At 40.8% G+C, this 15,651-nt stretch overlaps 1 protein-coding gene across 1 annotated transcript in view; it reads right to left on the bottom strand.

Moving 5' to 3' along the window:
* Positions 1-2,337: 2,337 nt before the first annotated feature.
* The window catches only part of LOC311357245 (solute carrier family 23 member 2), a gene marked incomplete at both ends in the record, with an annotated part of 26,419 nt that continues 13,105 nt past the window's right edge, over positions 2,338-15,651 (bottom strand). Inside the window, 8 exons of the mRNA XM_084477155.1 lie at positions 2,338-2,525; positions 2,852-2,947; positions 6,036-6,144; positions 7,203-7,367; positions 8,541-8,794; positions 10,201-10,357; positions 13,265-13,382; positions 13,734-13,915. Coding sequence (XP_084333281.1) covers positions 2,338-2,525; positions 2,852-2,947; positions 6,036-6,144; positions 7,203-7,367; positions 8,541-8,794; positions 10,201-10,357; positions 13,265-13,382; positions 13,734-13,915 — 1,269 coding nt within the window. The remainder of the gene's footprint in view (positions 2,526-2,851; positions 2,948-6,035; positions 6,145-7,202; positions 7,368-8,540; positions 8,795-10,200; positions 10,358-13,264; positions 13,383-13,733; positions 13,916-15,651) is intronic.

The following is a 15,651-nucleotide window of genomic DNA, read 5'->3' as shown; positions in this document are numbered from 1 at the left end:
GGGGTGGGGGGCGGGGCCGTGCGATCGTTGCCGCGCAGTGGGCGTGGTTTCCTTGGGGATTTGAATATTTTATAAACATTTAGCTTTACGCTTGGCGACCCATTTAGATTTAACATTTAGATTTAACATTTAACATTTAGATTTCGATTTAACATTTAGATTTCGATTTAACATTTCGATTTAACATTTAACATTTAGATATAGATTTAACATTTCGATTTAACATTTAACATTTAGATTTAGATTTAGATTTAACATTTAGATTTAACATTTAACATTTAGATAATTTAAGATTTAGATTTAGATTTAAGATTTAGATTTAACATTTAACATTTAGATATAAATTTAAGATTTAGATTTAGATATAACATTTAGATTTAACATTTAACATTTAGATTTATATATAATGTTTAGATTTTGATTTAACATTTAGATTCAACATTTAACATTTTGATATAACATTTATATATAATTTTTTAACATGGATTTTTTACATTTGAACATATTGTTGACAATAACAATTTCTGTCTCAAATGTGAGGAAAATGCGCTAAATGTGAGGAAAGTGAGCTAAATGTTGAAAATGTATCAGCTAAAAAATTGTAACCGAATTTTTACAAACGGCACCCCATATGCCTTATTGTGTTGCGTGTTATGCGCCATAACACCAACAGCAGAACGGTTATCCAAATAACAAAGAAGTGTACAACACTTGCGTTACAGTGTGTGTATTCACACACACACACACACACACACACACACACACACACACACACACACACACACGCACGCGGCACTCGCACGGTCGTAGCTCATTGTCTCATTGGCGGGACAAATTCTCTGGGCGGGTAAAGCAGAGAAAGGGGAGGTAACATATCAAAATTCCAAATCGGCGCGTTTGAACTTTGTTTTCAAAGGCAGAGCAGGATACCTAGTGCTCGTTTTACACCTAACGCCATTTCTGCCACTGGGGGACCATAGGCAGTCTCATATTAATGTTAAAAAACCTCATAAAGTGAAATTTTCATGCCATGGGACCTTTAAGGTCTAATCACTTAAAGTCAGCAAACATGCAACATGTCTTTCATCTTAAAACTGTGTGAAACTGGGTAAATTAAACAATATATATAAAGGATATCAGATGCAAATATTTGAAATCCACGTTTTAAGTTAATGAAACACCAACTATAAAATTAATGTAATATTATTATTATTACTATTGTTATTATTATGATATTATTATTATAATATATAACATTGGCCACTTGCTTGACTTATGCCATGTATGGACATGACAGTAGACTGTAGCCTTAGCAACACAAATGTTCACAAAGGACAACATAAATAGCTTTAAATTTAGTGTTCCATGGAGCATTAAAAAAAAAGGGGTAAAACTGGTTAAAATTGTCTGCTTGACAAATTGTCTGCTTGACAATCCCTAATTTGTACCTGAAATTAAAACACATATTTTACAGATTTAAATATGTTCTGCTGTGTGGATTTAGTGCTTCAATGATTTTTAGTGCTTCCGTTTTTGTCATCTCCGTTGAGCCGGGTCATGACAATATATATTCAAAAACTTTTCAAAATGCAGAACTGCTGCATTTTATATACGTTGTAAATGAATCCCTTTTCTCCCTCAAGGATTGTCGGAAAGAATTAGAGGAGAAAGATGAAAATGAAAATGAAGTCATTCTTGTTATTGCAGGAATTAAAGTATATTATGTAGTAGATGCCTTTTCTTTTGGTCTTTTGGTTGGCACATAGCTTGGCTCCAAGGCCATATACCGCTTTTGACAGAATTTTACAAATAACTTACTGCAGACTGTGTTGCTATTTTAGTCTGTATCAAGTTTGGGATAGTGTTAAAGGTGAACTTTGACATTTTTCAACCTGACACCAAACCCAATTTTCCCATCATTTTCAGTTTAAGGGACTAACGTGGTAACAATTTTGGCAGTTGGTCCAGTATTAAGCGAGAACACTGTAGCTTGTTATCACCACTGATCGGCTCAGATTTTACTTATCATGTAATGGAACTAATCCATGCCTTCTGAAGTCAAACACAACCATCTCTCCTCTCACCAGTTTTCATTTAATTTTTTTCTTCCTACAAGTTAACGCCCATGAGAATGATTGTTACATAAGGTCCAGGTTGACAAATCCTTTAAAATGTAAACATTGCAATTGATTTCTAAAGCTTTACCTGTAGTGGAACATAAAATTTCATAATTCAGAACATAATCTCCTATTTGCCACATGTAGTGTGCTACCAAAAGCCATGGAACCTGCTGAGGCCCAGTATGAAGGTTTTTTTTCAGCAACACCTTGGCTAGGCTTACTTTGAGGTTTTCCTCTTGGGCTCTTTGTAGGAGGGGAGGAATGGCAGGTACTGGAAGCATTTGAAGCGCTGAAAGATGGCGTTGCAGTAGGGGATGTCGTAACAGGACTGGTTTACCGCGTGGCCCGGTCCGTTCTCTTGGACCTTCTTACGCCAGCTCTTTATCCCCCGCTCTTTCTCACTTCCTTTGACCGGGAAACAACCAGCAAGAACAGTTTTGGTGGATATATCATACGTCCCATATAACACCTTTATTTCGGTTTGGTGTTTTTCCAAGCTTTAAACTTGCATGGTATAACTTGAGTGTCTCTATCTATCCTAACGCTATGGCTCAATAAACCCTTGGGATTTTGTCTGTGGAGAATAATCAGGAAAATATTGGTACCAACTTTAAGCACTCTCATGCATTAGGTGGTGTAGAGGAAGTGATTTGCCTTTACTTTATCAAGCTGTTTGAAAACATTAACACAATACATGGTGATGGTGTTAGTGCTGCTTGTGTTGAGTGTACCTGGAATGGTGTTGTCCAAAACAAATCCGAGGAAACCTCCAATGAACATGTGGGTGGTAAAAAGCACCAAAATAACTTGGTCCAGCTCTTTCACTCCTGGAAGAAAGAAAGAAAATACATCAATAACAATACTTGTTTCACCACGAGAGTGGCCAACATTGAAACATATTAAAAGAATGAAAAAACAGGGTGAGAAGGTAACATTGGTAAGATCTTCTGGACCAAGACAGAAAACAATCTTCCAGCCTTGACCATTGGTATGGGCCAGCAGCTCTGCCAGGGGATACTAAATACCTAAACCCTGGGTTCAGCACCTGGCTCATAAAGTTAAAAGGTCTGGGTAGTAGGGAAGGGGTGGTCCCACTAGTTTGGACGGTTCCCCCTCTGCTGTACACATCTTACCCCGCAACATGGCATTACATTATACTGTGTCCATCATTAAACAATAAACTTTAAGACCATCGTGATATAGTCTCCTATGAATGAAGAAATACTGCTACTACTACTACGGTGATCAGATTAATATAAACAATGTTACATGGAACATTATGTTATAATAAGGCTAGACCTTCTTGTAAAATGACAATTGTATTATATTTCAATAGAAAATGGTACTATGCATTTGGCCAAGTTGTCCCCCCAATATAAATAATTTCTAAGTCGATTATGTATTCAAAAAAATAAAATATGACTTTGACAGAGCCAACATGAAGAAGGTACACCTAAAATACTATAAATATATATATCTTCTCACAAGAGGAGAGTAGACCCTGGATCACTGTTTAATCAACGCCTTTAACTCAGAGGAAACTGATGCTCCTCCCTTCCTGACACCTTGGACAATTTTCAGTTTGCATATAGACCAACAGGGCTACAGATCACGCCATCTTTTGGGCGACTCGTTCTGTGCTCACCCACCTGGCCATGTGAGAATGCTCTTCATAGATTAAAGCTCTTCATTCAACTCCATCATTCCCTCACAACTTGTCTTTAAGGTAGTTCATCTTGGTCTGGAGACCTCCATCTGCAGCTGTATATTTGACTTCCAGATGGGCAGGCCCCTGTCAGTGAGAACCCAGGCAGCCACACCTCCTCATCGCTGATCTTCCGCGGAGCTCCCATACACACTGTTCACTAAGGGCCGTGCCACCAGGCACAGCTCCAATGTCGTCATTTGACTTAATGATGACACCATCCTGGGCCTCATCACTGACAACAACTTGACTGACGGCCCACAGAGAGGAAGTCAGGGTCTGAACCTCACTCTAAATGACTAAGAGGTGATTGTGGGCTACAGGTGACAGCAGGAGCATGGACACATCCCCATCCACATTAGTGATGTTGAGGTTGAAAGGGTCAGTAGTCTCAAGTACCTGGTTGTACACATTATTGAGGTCTACATACTGATTCCTTGGTCAAAAAAACCTTGCCTGCAGCCCTGTTTCCTAAGAAGACTGAGGAAGTTTGGCATGAACCCCAGCATCTTCACAAACTTCAATAGGTGCACCATCGTGAGCATGCTGACGGGCTGCATCACCATCTGGTATGAAACTCTTCCACCCACAGCTGCAAATACTGTGTAAATCTACATATGTTATAGTTATATATGTTATAGCTACATAGTTATAAAACTGTTCATTGTACTTCTCAAGATATCAAGTTTTCTCACTCTTTTTGTTATACACAAAACATGCAAAAGTGGTGATCTATCATACACATCCTACATGCTTGTCAGTAATGGACACATTGGATTCACAATGGATCATATCATCATCATCATCATCATCATTCCTCTTCATCTCGTATGGGACATAAGACTTCAATGAGTAGTCTCCATGGCATTGGGTCCCTGGCAGCATGTTGGGCCTCTCCCCATGACAGGTTCATCACAGTTCTGCGGCAGGTGGTTTTTGGCCTCCCAGGTTTCAATGGATCATATAGTGGTCTTCTAATTGTTTAAAAGTCATAATTTGTGTTGGTGAAGCACACACTAATGAAGCGCATCAGCAAATAATAAAATACACCACAGAATGTACCAAATCAATGTTGAAATTATCTGACAGGGGTGTTAGAAGAAAGTGGGGGCTTTCAATTGATGGTGCACTGGAGGAGTATGACGAGAAAGAGTGCCTTGAGCTGGGCAGATTACAGAGCAGCAGCGGGTCGAGTCAATAGGATTGAGTGGTAAGCTGCCGTTGACCTGTGGGCGCCAGACAAGTCCTCCTGAAGACAGACCTGAACTTTAGATTACAGGCTGTTCTCGGTTGGCTGGCGCATCACAGACTCCCAGGATCAAAGTCTGATGTCTGCGGGAGATTGGGGACTGTGGGAGCACATTGTAAGGAGTGGGTGAATGTGAGGTGAGACTTATTATTAGTCAAAACCATTAATTGGTTTATCTGTTTCCAGAAAGTAAGTACAAACGTCCCAAAAGTAAAGATTCATGGTGCATAGGGTTATTTGTTGGATTAGACGTTTATATAGGCCTGTCTGCGTGTGTTATGCTTGCGTGAGTGTTTGTGTGTTTTGCTGTGTTTGTGTGGGCTGTGTATGTGTGTGTGTGGGAGTGTCAGTGCAGGAATGTCGGTTAATTACTGTGTTCTCTTAAAAACCTGATAGTTCAGTTCGGCTTGGGCGATATCAATTGTTTTAATATGGTAAAACCGTAATAAGGTTTTCGGTTCAAACTTTAAAAAAAAAAGTATTATTGAGCCCGAGCACATTTTTAAAGCGCTTTAAAGCATCCAGTTCCAATGTGCCATGTGCTGCTATGCTTTCTTCTGCCACAGGGTGGAAGCACTTGTGCAAATCACATTTTTCCCCATTCTTGTTACTTAACAAATCAAGCATAAGGCTTCTTAGCATGTAAGTAATAGACTAGCGACAAATTACGAAGCTTGCTTTTGGTAACTTTGTGTTAGTAAGCTAGGCTAGGACGAGCGTAACATCCCCAGACCAATTTTCGGAAAATGTGAACTAGCACTGGGCGACAGAAAAATGGACAAAAGCATTGAGTGCAGTTGTTGGTTCTTCGAATAAATATGTTTATTTTTTGATTCAACGCAAAAGCCCCAATGAGAAACCTGAACGTCTGCTGAGGTGCTCCAAAGGAAGGTGTTGGACCTCCATCAGTATCTACAGACAGACTACATGACTTGAGGCCCTTCAGGTAGATGACTCTCACCTGTGTCGATGACACCAGGGTTGGAGTTGAACCAGGTGGGTAGGACCAGGCCGCTGAACGTGGAAAAGCCCAGAATGAGGAGGTTCCTGGAGGAGTTCAGGTCCACGTACTGCATGTGGCAGAGACAGGCATTAACATATGAAAATAAATAATAATGACAATGATATATATCTAGATATGATATGTTTAAATAAATAGACATTTCTATTTGATATACATAATGACACATGATGTAATGATCCCCACCACTACCACCACATCATACTACCAATAGACAGAGGAAGGGAAAGTGATAGTAGATGTTTTTGGTAAGACAGAGAAAGGAAGAAATAGAGTGTGAGGGAGGGAATGCAAGAGGGCAGTGGAAGAGGAACATTTTGGGAAAGAATGCAAAAGAATATGAATACACAGTAAAGAGACGAGAGGTTAACAGAGTAACAGGAAGAGCAGGGAATGTCAAAAACATATTGACATGAAAAACACTATCATTCGGTTTGTTTAACTCCACTTTAAGCCTGTCTCGTCCGACCTGGTTTCTGTTGAGATAGACTGCCTCATTCCCCTTGGACTGGATGTGGTTCGAACTAGGTGTTAATGGTTCTGTTCTCACACTCTCAAGAGCTGAAATGAAAATATAATGGCTCCGATTTTATCGTCTTAAACTAGCAAGGTATTGTTTCTTAAACATTAGATCTTCTCTTCACTGTTTGGACACAGACAATACTATTGTGACTGGAGAAGTCCAAACAAAGTCTGAACGCTGTTCAAACAGAGAGAAACCTTTAATGTAAACAGCACTGAAGACTAGAGATCGCCACAACCTGCTGCTTTGAACACATGGAAATATCTTACAGAAGACAAAAGACTGCCTGCAGCGTCTATGTTTACATTTTACTTGGCACATGGCCTGGGTCTGTGAGCGTCCAAAGTACAATTGATTTGTTCGACACCGGAGAAGCAGAGGCAACCAAACTATTGCACAAATGAAGCCTAGCAGTTGGTAGTGTCCAGGGGGGGCTGGTAGCCTGATCCATCCATCATACGTCAGGATGGACAGTCCCACTTGGGATGTCACTATGTCCCAGTGCAGGGCAGAATTTGAAAAGGCTTTTACTGGCTAATCACACTCACACCTGATGGTAATATAGGGGCCCTTTAGATATCTACCTGAAGGTTGGATATTCCCACAGCTGCAATCATTCCAAACATCACCAGGAACATCCCTCCAATAACAGGCTCTGGAATGGTGATGAAAACCGCTCCGAATTTGCCAAAGATTCCCAGGAGAATCATCAGGATTCCCGTGGTCTGAAGAACTAGTCGGCTGCCAACCTGAGACAGAACAGGACAGTGGGAGGGGTCAGTGGTCAGGACTCTGTTGTGGAAGGACCCAGTGCTGTGTTCCGATAACCATACTTTCATGAGTACACTTAAACGTAGAACACTATCCGCACTCACAAAATGACTCCATTAATGCAGGCTATATTTTTCGTGCTGGCTCGAAATAAAGCTGATGGCTCAGCCTGGCTCCGCCTCTTCTGCTACGTAGCTAAGATGGCTGCCGCTGAGTGCGTAAAGTGTACATCGTTCCACACTCAGCATTTTGAACGTTTGAGTGCAGTATTTTGGTGTATGAAATAATTAATGTTTATTGACAAACAATAATGTTTTGTTTATTTGTACAGATCTATTCTAGTTATTATTATTTAACTAAAAACATATTCATATTTTTACTACCGTTGTCATTGTACTGCCATTGTTATTGGTACCTTGGTACTGTTTCGAATGTAAACATTTTACAAAACAGTTGGAGGGTGAAAAAGGGGTAAAAACAGGCCATATCTTATAGGAGAGTTCAAAATACATAGAGAGCAGTACTAGAAAATCACATTTCCAATCCACATCTGGATGTACTAGAATTGAATAGGGACAACGGCTATTGCACAACAAAACTTTGGCAGGCCCCGTGAATCCATCTGTTGGAGTCGAGTGAAATCAAACACTGTGTGATCAACCGCACAACTTCAGCCAGCCCATCTTTCAGCCACAAACTCCCTTTGTGGCTAAGTGATACATACTTGTGTTTTCCCTCTTAAATGACATGTCAATGCCTTTGTATCCAACATGTTTAAACTAACTTATTCAGCGTTTTGATTCTTCGCTCAGAATGCTAACTGTGTGCTGTTCGAGTGTGTTTCCTGTCCTGCTTCTTTTCTTTTTGTAACCTGGTTTTATCTTGTTTTATGCTTCTTCTTGGCCAAGTCTCTCTTGCAAAGGAGGTTATGAATCTCAATGCGACATTACCTGGTTAAATAAAGGTTAAATATAAAAAAAATGTTATTGTCCGTTATTGTCATGAAAGAATCCCGTTCTACAGACATTTCAAAAGGGCAATCGACCCTGTTGAAAAACCTCCTGTAAGATGCGACCTTGCTCCTTGCTGCATGTAACGCAGCATGATAAACGGCTGTGAGTGGAAGGTGCTTCTGTACAACCAAAGCCCACCTTGGTGATTCCCAGTGCGGCGATGTTCTGGCTGTAGGACGTGGTGCCGTTCCCCGTGCCCCACAGTCCGGCCAGGATGCAGCCCAGGCCCTCCACTGCGATGCCCCGGTTTATAGCGTGCATGGGTGGGGGCGGAGCACCAGAGAGGCGGGCGCAGGCGTAGTAGTCGCCGATAGACTCCATGGTGGAGGCCAGCACGCCGGCTGTCATCCCCAGCACCGACGACACGCTGACGGTGGGCACCCCCCACTGACCTGGGGGAGGAGCACCCCATGGGTGTTAGCGGTAACACACACACACACACACACACACACACACACATAGGCATGCGCAACGACTCAGACATGCACTCACTCAAAGATTGAATGGGCTGTTGTGCATGCCTCCACATTATCCTATAGGCACAGCTACATGACGAACCAACAAACAACACATGGCCAAACACACATACACATAAACACAAACAGGCATACGCATGCACACACCACACACACGCAGCTCCAGAAACCCTTAAGGGTTTGATTATATAACCTTTATAAAGTGCGCACACAGAGTAGACACAACCCTGATGTATATCATAAAAACGTTTTCACAAATGTCAACAGTCATGAAGTTTGAGAACAAAACGTTCAGAAAAAATAAACATCTTCGTACTTCAAAGGGACAACTGACACCCAGGGGAAAGCTCATTATTATCATTTCAGTGTCATATTGATATCATAGTCCCTCTGGCAGATGCCTTAGATGAACCTGACAATATAGTGTTGCCGTTTTCTGCAACCTAGAAAGTTTGATCCTTTCCCATCAGCCTCTCCCATGCTCCCTCTCTCCTGCTCTCTCTCTCTGTCTTTCTCTCTCTCTCACTCTCTCTCTATTCCTCTATATTTGTCTCCTGCTGTCTCTCATCCTCCCCTGCTGGCTTTCTTTCTCTCCTGCTGTGTTGATCTCTCTCGCTCTCCCTCTCCCTCTGGCATTCTGACAGGATGGGAGTGGAGGAGAAAGGTGTTGATGGACAAGCATGGGAGATCCTCAATTCTTGGAACAGTCACAAACGTTTTCACAGCTGTGTCTTCAGCAGGTAATGTAGCAATGTGTAATGTAGCACTAAGCAGAGCAACGAAAGAGAGAGACAGAGAGAGAGAGAGACAGAGAGAGAGATACTCAGCTGTGAAGTGTATAACCAAAGGAATGGTAACTAAAATGATGAGGTGTACACAGGAGAAATAGCCAAGAGCCAAGCAGAGTTCAAATTTGTTCTCTTCCCTGGATAGAGAAGGATTGTGTAAAGGATTCCTTACAGTAATCAGGCTTGGTTCTCTAACCTGGGTATTGAGCTTTGGTTCTGGGAACAGGACCGTCGTGGGTTCTCTAACCTGGGTATTGAGCTTTGGTTCTGGGAACAGGACCATTGTGGGTTCTCTAACCTGGGTATTGAGCTTTGGTTCTGGGAACAGGACCATTGTGGGTTCTCTAACCTGGGTATTGAGCTTTGCTTCTGGGACCAGGACCGTTCTCTAACCTGGGTATTGAGCTTTGCTTCTGGGACCAGGACCGTTCTCTAACCTGGGTATTGAGCTTTGACTCTGGGACAAGGATCGTTGTAGGTTCTCTGCATATTAAGCTTTGGTTCTTGGACCAGGACCGTTGTGGAATCTCTAACCTGGGTAAGGAACACGGAACCACGGAGCACTGCTCACGGCGTCCAGGTTGATGTCGGTCCGGGCAGAGTAGCCGTACTGGTCCGACTTGGAGGGCAGAACTTCGAAGACAGTCAACAGGTAGCAGACCAACCAGCCACCACACATCCCAAACAAGGCCTGCGACAAGGGGGTGGGGGGGGGGAGACAAGAGAAACTGTTTTACTAGGCTGCTTTTATCGCTGCAGTGGTTAAGTAAACGTTTGATTTGTCTGTGTTTTCTTGAACCTAAAGGTCAAGGGAACCTTCTAACCAAACACGATCCAATGTCAAGCACAACACATAGTTAATGTGCATCATGTTTCAGAAAGGCGGGACTGTTTTCGTTGAGAGGTACCCCGTGCTTTTGACGATTAATGTTTAGAATGAATGAATTAATCCTCGACTTGTCTTTGGGAGTCCAGGGCTCTCCCAAAGACCCCCACCCACTGCCATTCAGTCAGGATGCTGTGATCTACAGTTTCAAAAGATCCAAAGATCAAGATCCAGCAGGACCAAAAACTGAGCGTTCACCCCCATAAGGTGAACATGGAGCTTTGTGCTAGCTAATAGATAGGCCTATAGAAAGACCATCTGAAATACCACCCTTTTTCATCGCATTACCTTTAGTAATATTGCAGACGCTTTTATCTTAGAAAAAGTTAGCATTATCGAATAATACCTCAACAAATCCTGCTCTTTGTGACTTATAAAACGTTTTTACACTGCCAAATATGCCCGTCTTATGCACACCTTTTTCCTGGCATGGTCCGTGCGTTTACACTGCCAGAGGAAAATTGCCTGCTTGAGCTAGCACCCCAATTTACCTAGGGTCCTCCTGGACCCTACACATATTGGTTCCAGGGGCGGGACTTGAGTAGAGGTGTTGCTGCGTTGTCTAGTCAGAGACAACACAGCGATATCAACATTTGTACAGTAGTTCTAACTGGAGAGACCTGCTGTCCATTATATGAGAGAAGCTGATGCAGTCGCATTAAACGAAGACGGGGAAAGATGGTGCGATCTACGAGATAGTAACTGTCCTTACATGGGAAAAATTAACAAGTGGTTAGCAAAATAAAGAATATGTTGGCGTTTTTGCACTTGTAAATAGTTAATTGGGGGTTTTACCCCCTCGGTTTTACACAGGCAAGAAATTGCCGGGCGTGCCTAGCCACGACCGAACCGACTTGGCGGTGTAAAAATGCCTATAGTTTCAAACCACCAACTGGTGGAGCCCAGGGAGAGTTTCCTTCAATTTAAGTATGTGCTATGTTTATCCGTGCTTAAACTGTCATTAATGACGGGCTATTTCTAGCCAATAAAAACAATGTAAACGTAATGTACATCCAGGACAAGTTGGCCCCTGGCAACGGCAGGTTGGGTCCATGCTATGTTATTTTAGCAATATGTGGCTCAGTGAGGATGACTGGACTCTCTATTAAGTAGAAAATAAACGTATCCTTGAATAAACCTTAACCCTTGGGGCCCATGCAATGTTATTTTAGCAATAAGCGGCTCAGTGGTGATGACTGGACTGTGTTTTAAGCAGAAAAAATGACTCACATGCCATCTCACATACAATAATAGATACTGTACATGCAGTGGCTGAGCAGAGAGCCAGGTCCCCTCTTACACAACTATTGCTGCGAGAGGGCCATGGCCGGCTCCCCCTTTACACACAACTGTTACTGAGGGCCATGCAGCAGAACAGAGGAAAGAACAAGGACAGTAACACTCATTATGCACAAATTATAAAAAAGGAGAACCCTATTTTTTTATAACTATATTTTCTGGATACTATTTATAATATATTTAATTAAATTATTATAAATATATATATATTATTGAAAATGTGTCAATTTCAAGAATAAAATCGGACCACATGCAATCAGACCACTCTCACGTGCATGAACGTGTACCTTTTGTACACATTCCACTGGTGTTTAAATTGTATTACTTTGTTTAGGTTCCAAGGGAGGGTTTTTTAATGTTCATTCTCATCCATCAACACTCACATTCTGAGTGTTTGAATAACTTTGATACATTTGTACCTGCACTGTTGGAGGTGAAATACCAAGAGGCCTACTGTCAAAACACTTTGACAAATTGTGTATTGACCTAGTGACAGCCAGTGCTTCTACCCAATAAAGTATACAATGCAACATTGCTTGAGATGCACCAAGCACAACACATTCTTGTTTTAGCAGTACCAAATAAGTTATGATGTATTATAGCTTTTACAGTAAGCTTTATCTCTTTATCAGTAGGCGTCTTTCTCAGGTTATACCCAAAGCTCAAAACCTGCCAGATTGTTGTGCAAATCAATATAAAAATTCCTTCCTATAAGTATAGAATGAAAACCACCTGTATTATTATCAGTTGGTAGCCATAGCAAAACATTGAGTGAGTACTCGGGTTGAGTGTCAATTCAGTGAAGGAGAGCAAAGAAAGAGAGTTTTTAGCAGAGATAAATTTAGGCAGAGTCTCTACCAAAATAAATCCAATGCAAATCATTGCAAAATTTCAGAACAATCGTATCATTTCACTCAGAGAGTAGGTAGGTAGGTCCCCAGAATTGCATGTCCCTGTTTTTAAACAATAGGATCTTTAATATATTAATCGGTTTTGAAAGGCAAAAGGTTCTTGCTTGCTCATGAATATATTTTGAGACAGCAGGTAATACGTTTCAGGTCTATCTAATATACCATTTCGCTACACAGGGCTCTAACTATCGACTTTATACCAGACAAGACCAAACAATGGGCCTTACAATTGTTGTCTCCCAATTCAAGTAGCCTACTTTGGCTTGTTTTTAGCTGGTGTACCAAAGTTAAATGGTAAATAAATGTTTTGAATTTGACCTGGAAAGGACCTTTCCTTTTGGTCTTTTTCCAATGTAAACGCAGGTTTATGAGCCACAAGGTTGGTAAGCCACATCACATGCAATCACTGAGCACCATAGTTTTTAACCCTAAATTACCTGACCTAAAGTAAAGGTCCCGGACAAGTGTCATACACGGAGCCATGTATGCAGGCGATACTCACCGAGAACAGTTTGAAGAGGGGATACTGAAAGATTGTCCACTTCTTGTCCTTGTAGGTAATCATGGGAACGTTGACCTTGCTCAGATACTGAGAGAACAGAAGAATCAAACCCACCGTTCTGTGTAGAAAAAACAATTTAAAACCATCAGAGGAAGAAGAAAAAACAATACAATCTGTTGTTAATGCGGTATTATCATGGTCATTTGATCTGTGTGTTATAAACAATTCAAACATTTGTGCAGATGTTTTGTATACCCTGCTTGTGTCTGTATTTGCTTTGCTCAGTACTGGACCAACTCAACACATACTGTATACAGTCAACAGTAATCAGTTACAATCAGAAAGTACTGCAGAAAATACTGGAGATCCTCCTTTTAAGAGGATTTAAATTATTATCTGGAATAAAAAAATAAGTACAATTGATCCCATTGTAAATCCATGAGTGATATGAATAAGGGACGGGACTCACAAGGTTGCAATGCCCCAGTGGGCGCCGCACTTCTTCCCAGCCTCGATGAACAGCGACAGGCCGATGAGGTTAATGGTGGGGGCGATGGCCAGTGGGCCGATGAAGCGTAGCACCAGACCCACCAGTCCAGTCAGGCCTAGGACCACCTGGAGCAGGGACGACACCAGGATGGCCCCCTGGATCTTGGGATGACAAGGCAGAGGGGACAATACTGAAGGTTTTTTTTTTTTTTTTACCTTTTCACATTTTATGTATCATGTATCATTTTATGCATCATGTATGCATTTCTTTAATAATAACAAATATATATATATATATACATATATAAAACATTTGTATGTATATATGTATATATATATATATATATATATATATATATATATATATAAAATTAATTATATACAATGTTTTTTATATTTTTATATTAGGGTTAGGGTTAGTTAATAGTTTTTTTTACAGGGTTTTTATGTCTTTGTGGACCGGGAAATTTAAGACAGACAGGAAAGACAGGGTGCTAACAGTAGGGTTACAGGTCGGCAATCGGGTGGATTTTCTGTACGATTGCCTCTCTCGATACTGGGATCTCTAACTCATTGTAAAAATGAGTTAGAGATCTCATCCCCTGACATCTCTAAACCCGACTTTTTTAATAAGGAGATTACTGTAATGGAATTTAATTAGTTGAACCTTTGCTGAACCTGATCTGTAAGTGGCATAGTATTTGTGTGTGTGTGTGTGTGTGTGTGTGTGTGTGTGTGTGTGTGTGTGTGTGTGTGTGTGGGGGGGATGTATCCTATTCCTACACCACCTACATAAGCTGCTTGATCTGTAGAAGCTACTGTCGCTAAATGGCAGCATTCATATGGAATTAACCCAATGATGTTTGAATGTCAATGTCCGTATTAGAACGCATTAGAACGTACATCGCTCTGTTGCTTCAAATCTCCTATCTCCTTTTATGTACTTCACAACCACAACTAAATACAAACCTGCGCTATCTAACTTCTCTACTCTACTGTAGCTATTTATTCCATTAACTAGAAATTAACTAGATCCATTAACTAGAAAAAAAATTATAAAATGCTCCCATCCACAAGTCAATACATCTTTCTCTATAAATTGTTATATTCTGGTCCACCTTTACTTTTAAGGTTACATTTGAAGTCCTTTTTTAAAACTCAATTATGTATTTATCATTTTGCTTATATTAATGTATTCTCTGTACGGAAGCTCTAAGATGCCGTCAGTTTACATTCATTATAGCCTCTGTTTTCTCGCAATAACGTATTATCTTTCATTGTTTTCTTGATGCATTTATTTAATTATCAGGAAATAACGAAATGTTGTCTTCTCGAGATAACAACATAATTAATTTGAGTTCTTGAGAAAACCACGGTTTTCCTGTGATAACAAAATAATAGTCAAGGGGCCTGTACCTTACTTTGCTGTATTCCCACGATGCTGATATCAAGGGAAAACATTGAATAGTTGTCTCCAGATAACATATAAATTATGTCAATATCTCATTGGAAAAACAATGTTTTGGTATCTTGAGATAATGGCATAAATAAGTCGGATCTTGAGAAAACAGGGGGTCTCAAATAAATAAATGTTAACTGATGGCATCTAAGGATTTCCATATATGCCATATTTTAAATCATCACAATTATTCTCTTCATAATTTCAAACTGTAGTGTCCTGTCATTTCTGATGTGACACCCACAATTTCCATCTGGAATTAATGAAGTATCACCTTCACTCCCTTTGGGTCAAAGAGTTAGCTAAATACTTAAAATATCCATTATATCAACAGCTTCCTGACAGGATAAGCCTCTCTGCCCAACCGGCGTATATCAAGTAAATACCTCCCGTAGCCGGGTCATCCACAACTGATCTGGGTCCTCCACAGCCAGGGGTG

The sequence above is a fragment of the Micromesistius poutassou genome, assembly GCF_964030765.1.
Source record: "Micromesistius poutassou genome assembly, chromosome: 13".
Lineage (NCBI taxonomy): Eukaryota > Metazoa > Chordata > Actinopteri > Gadiformes > Gadidae > Micromesistius > Micromesistius poutassou.
The sequence above is the reverse complement of the archived record's forward strand: the minus strand, read 5'-3'. Positions and strand labels throughout refer to the sequence as shown.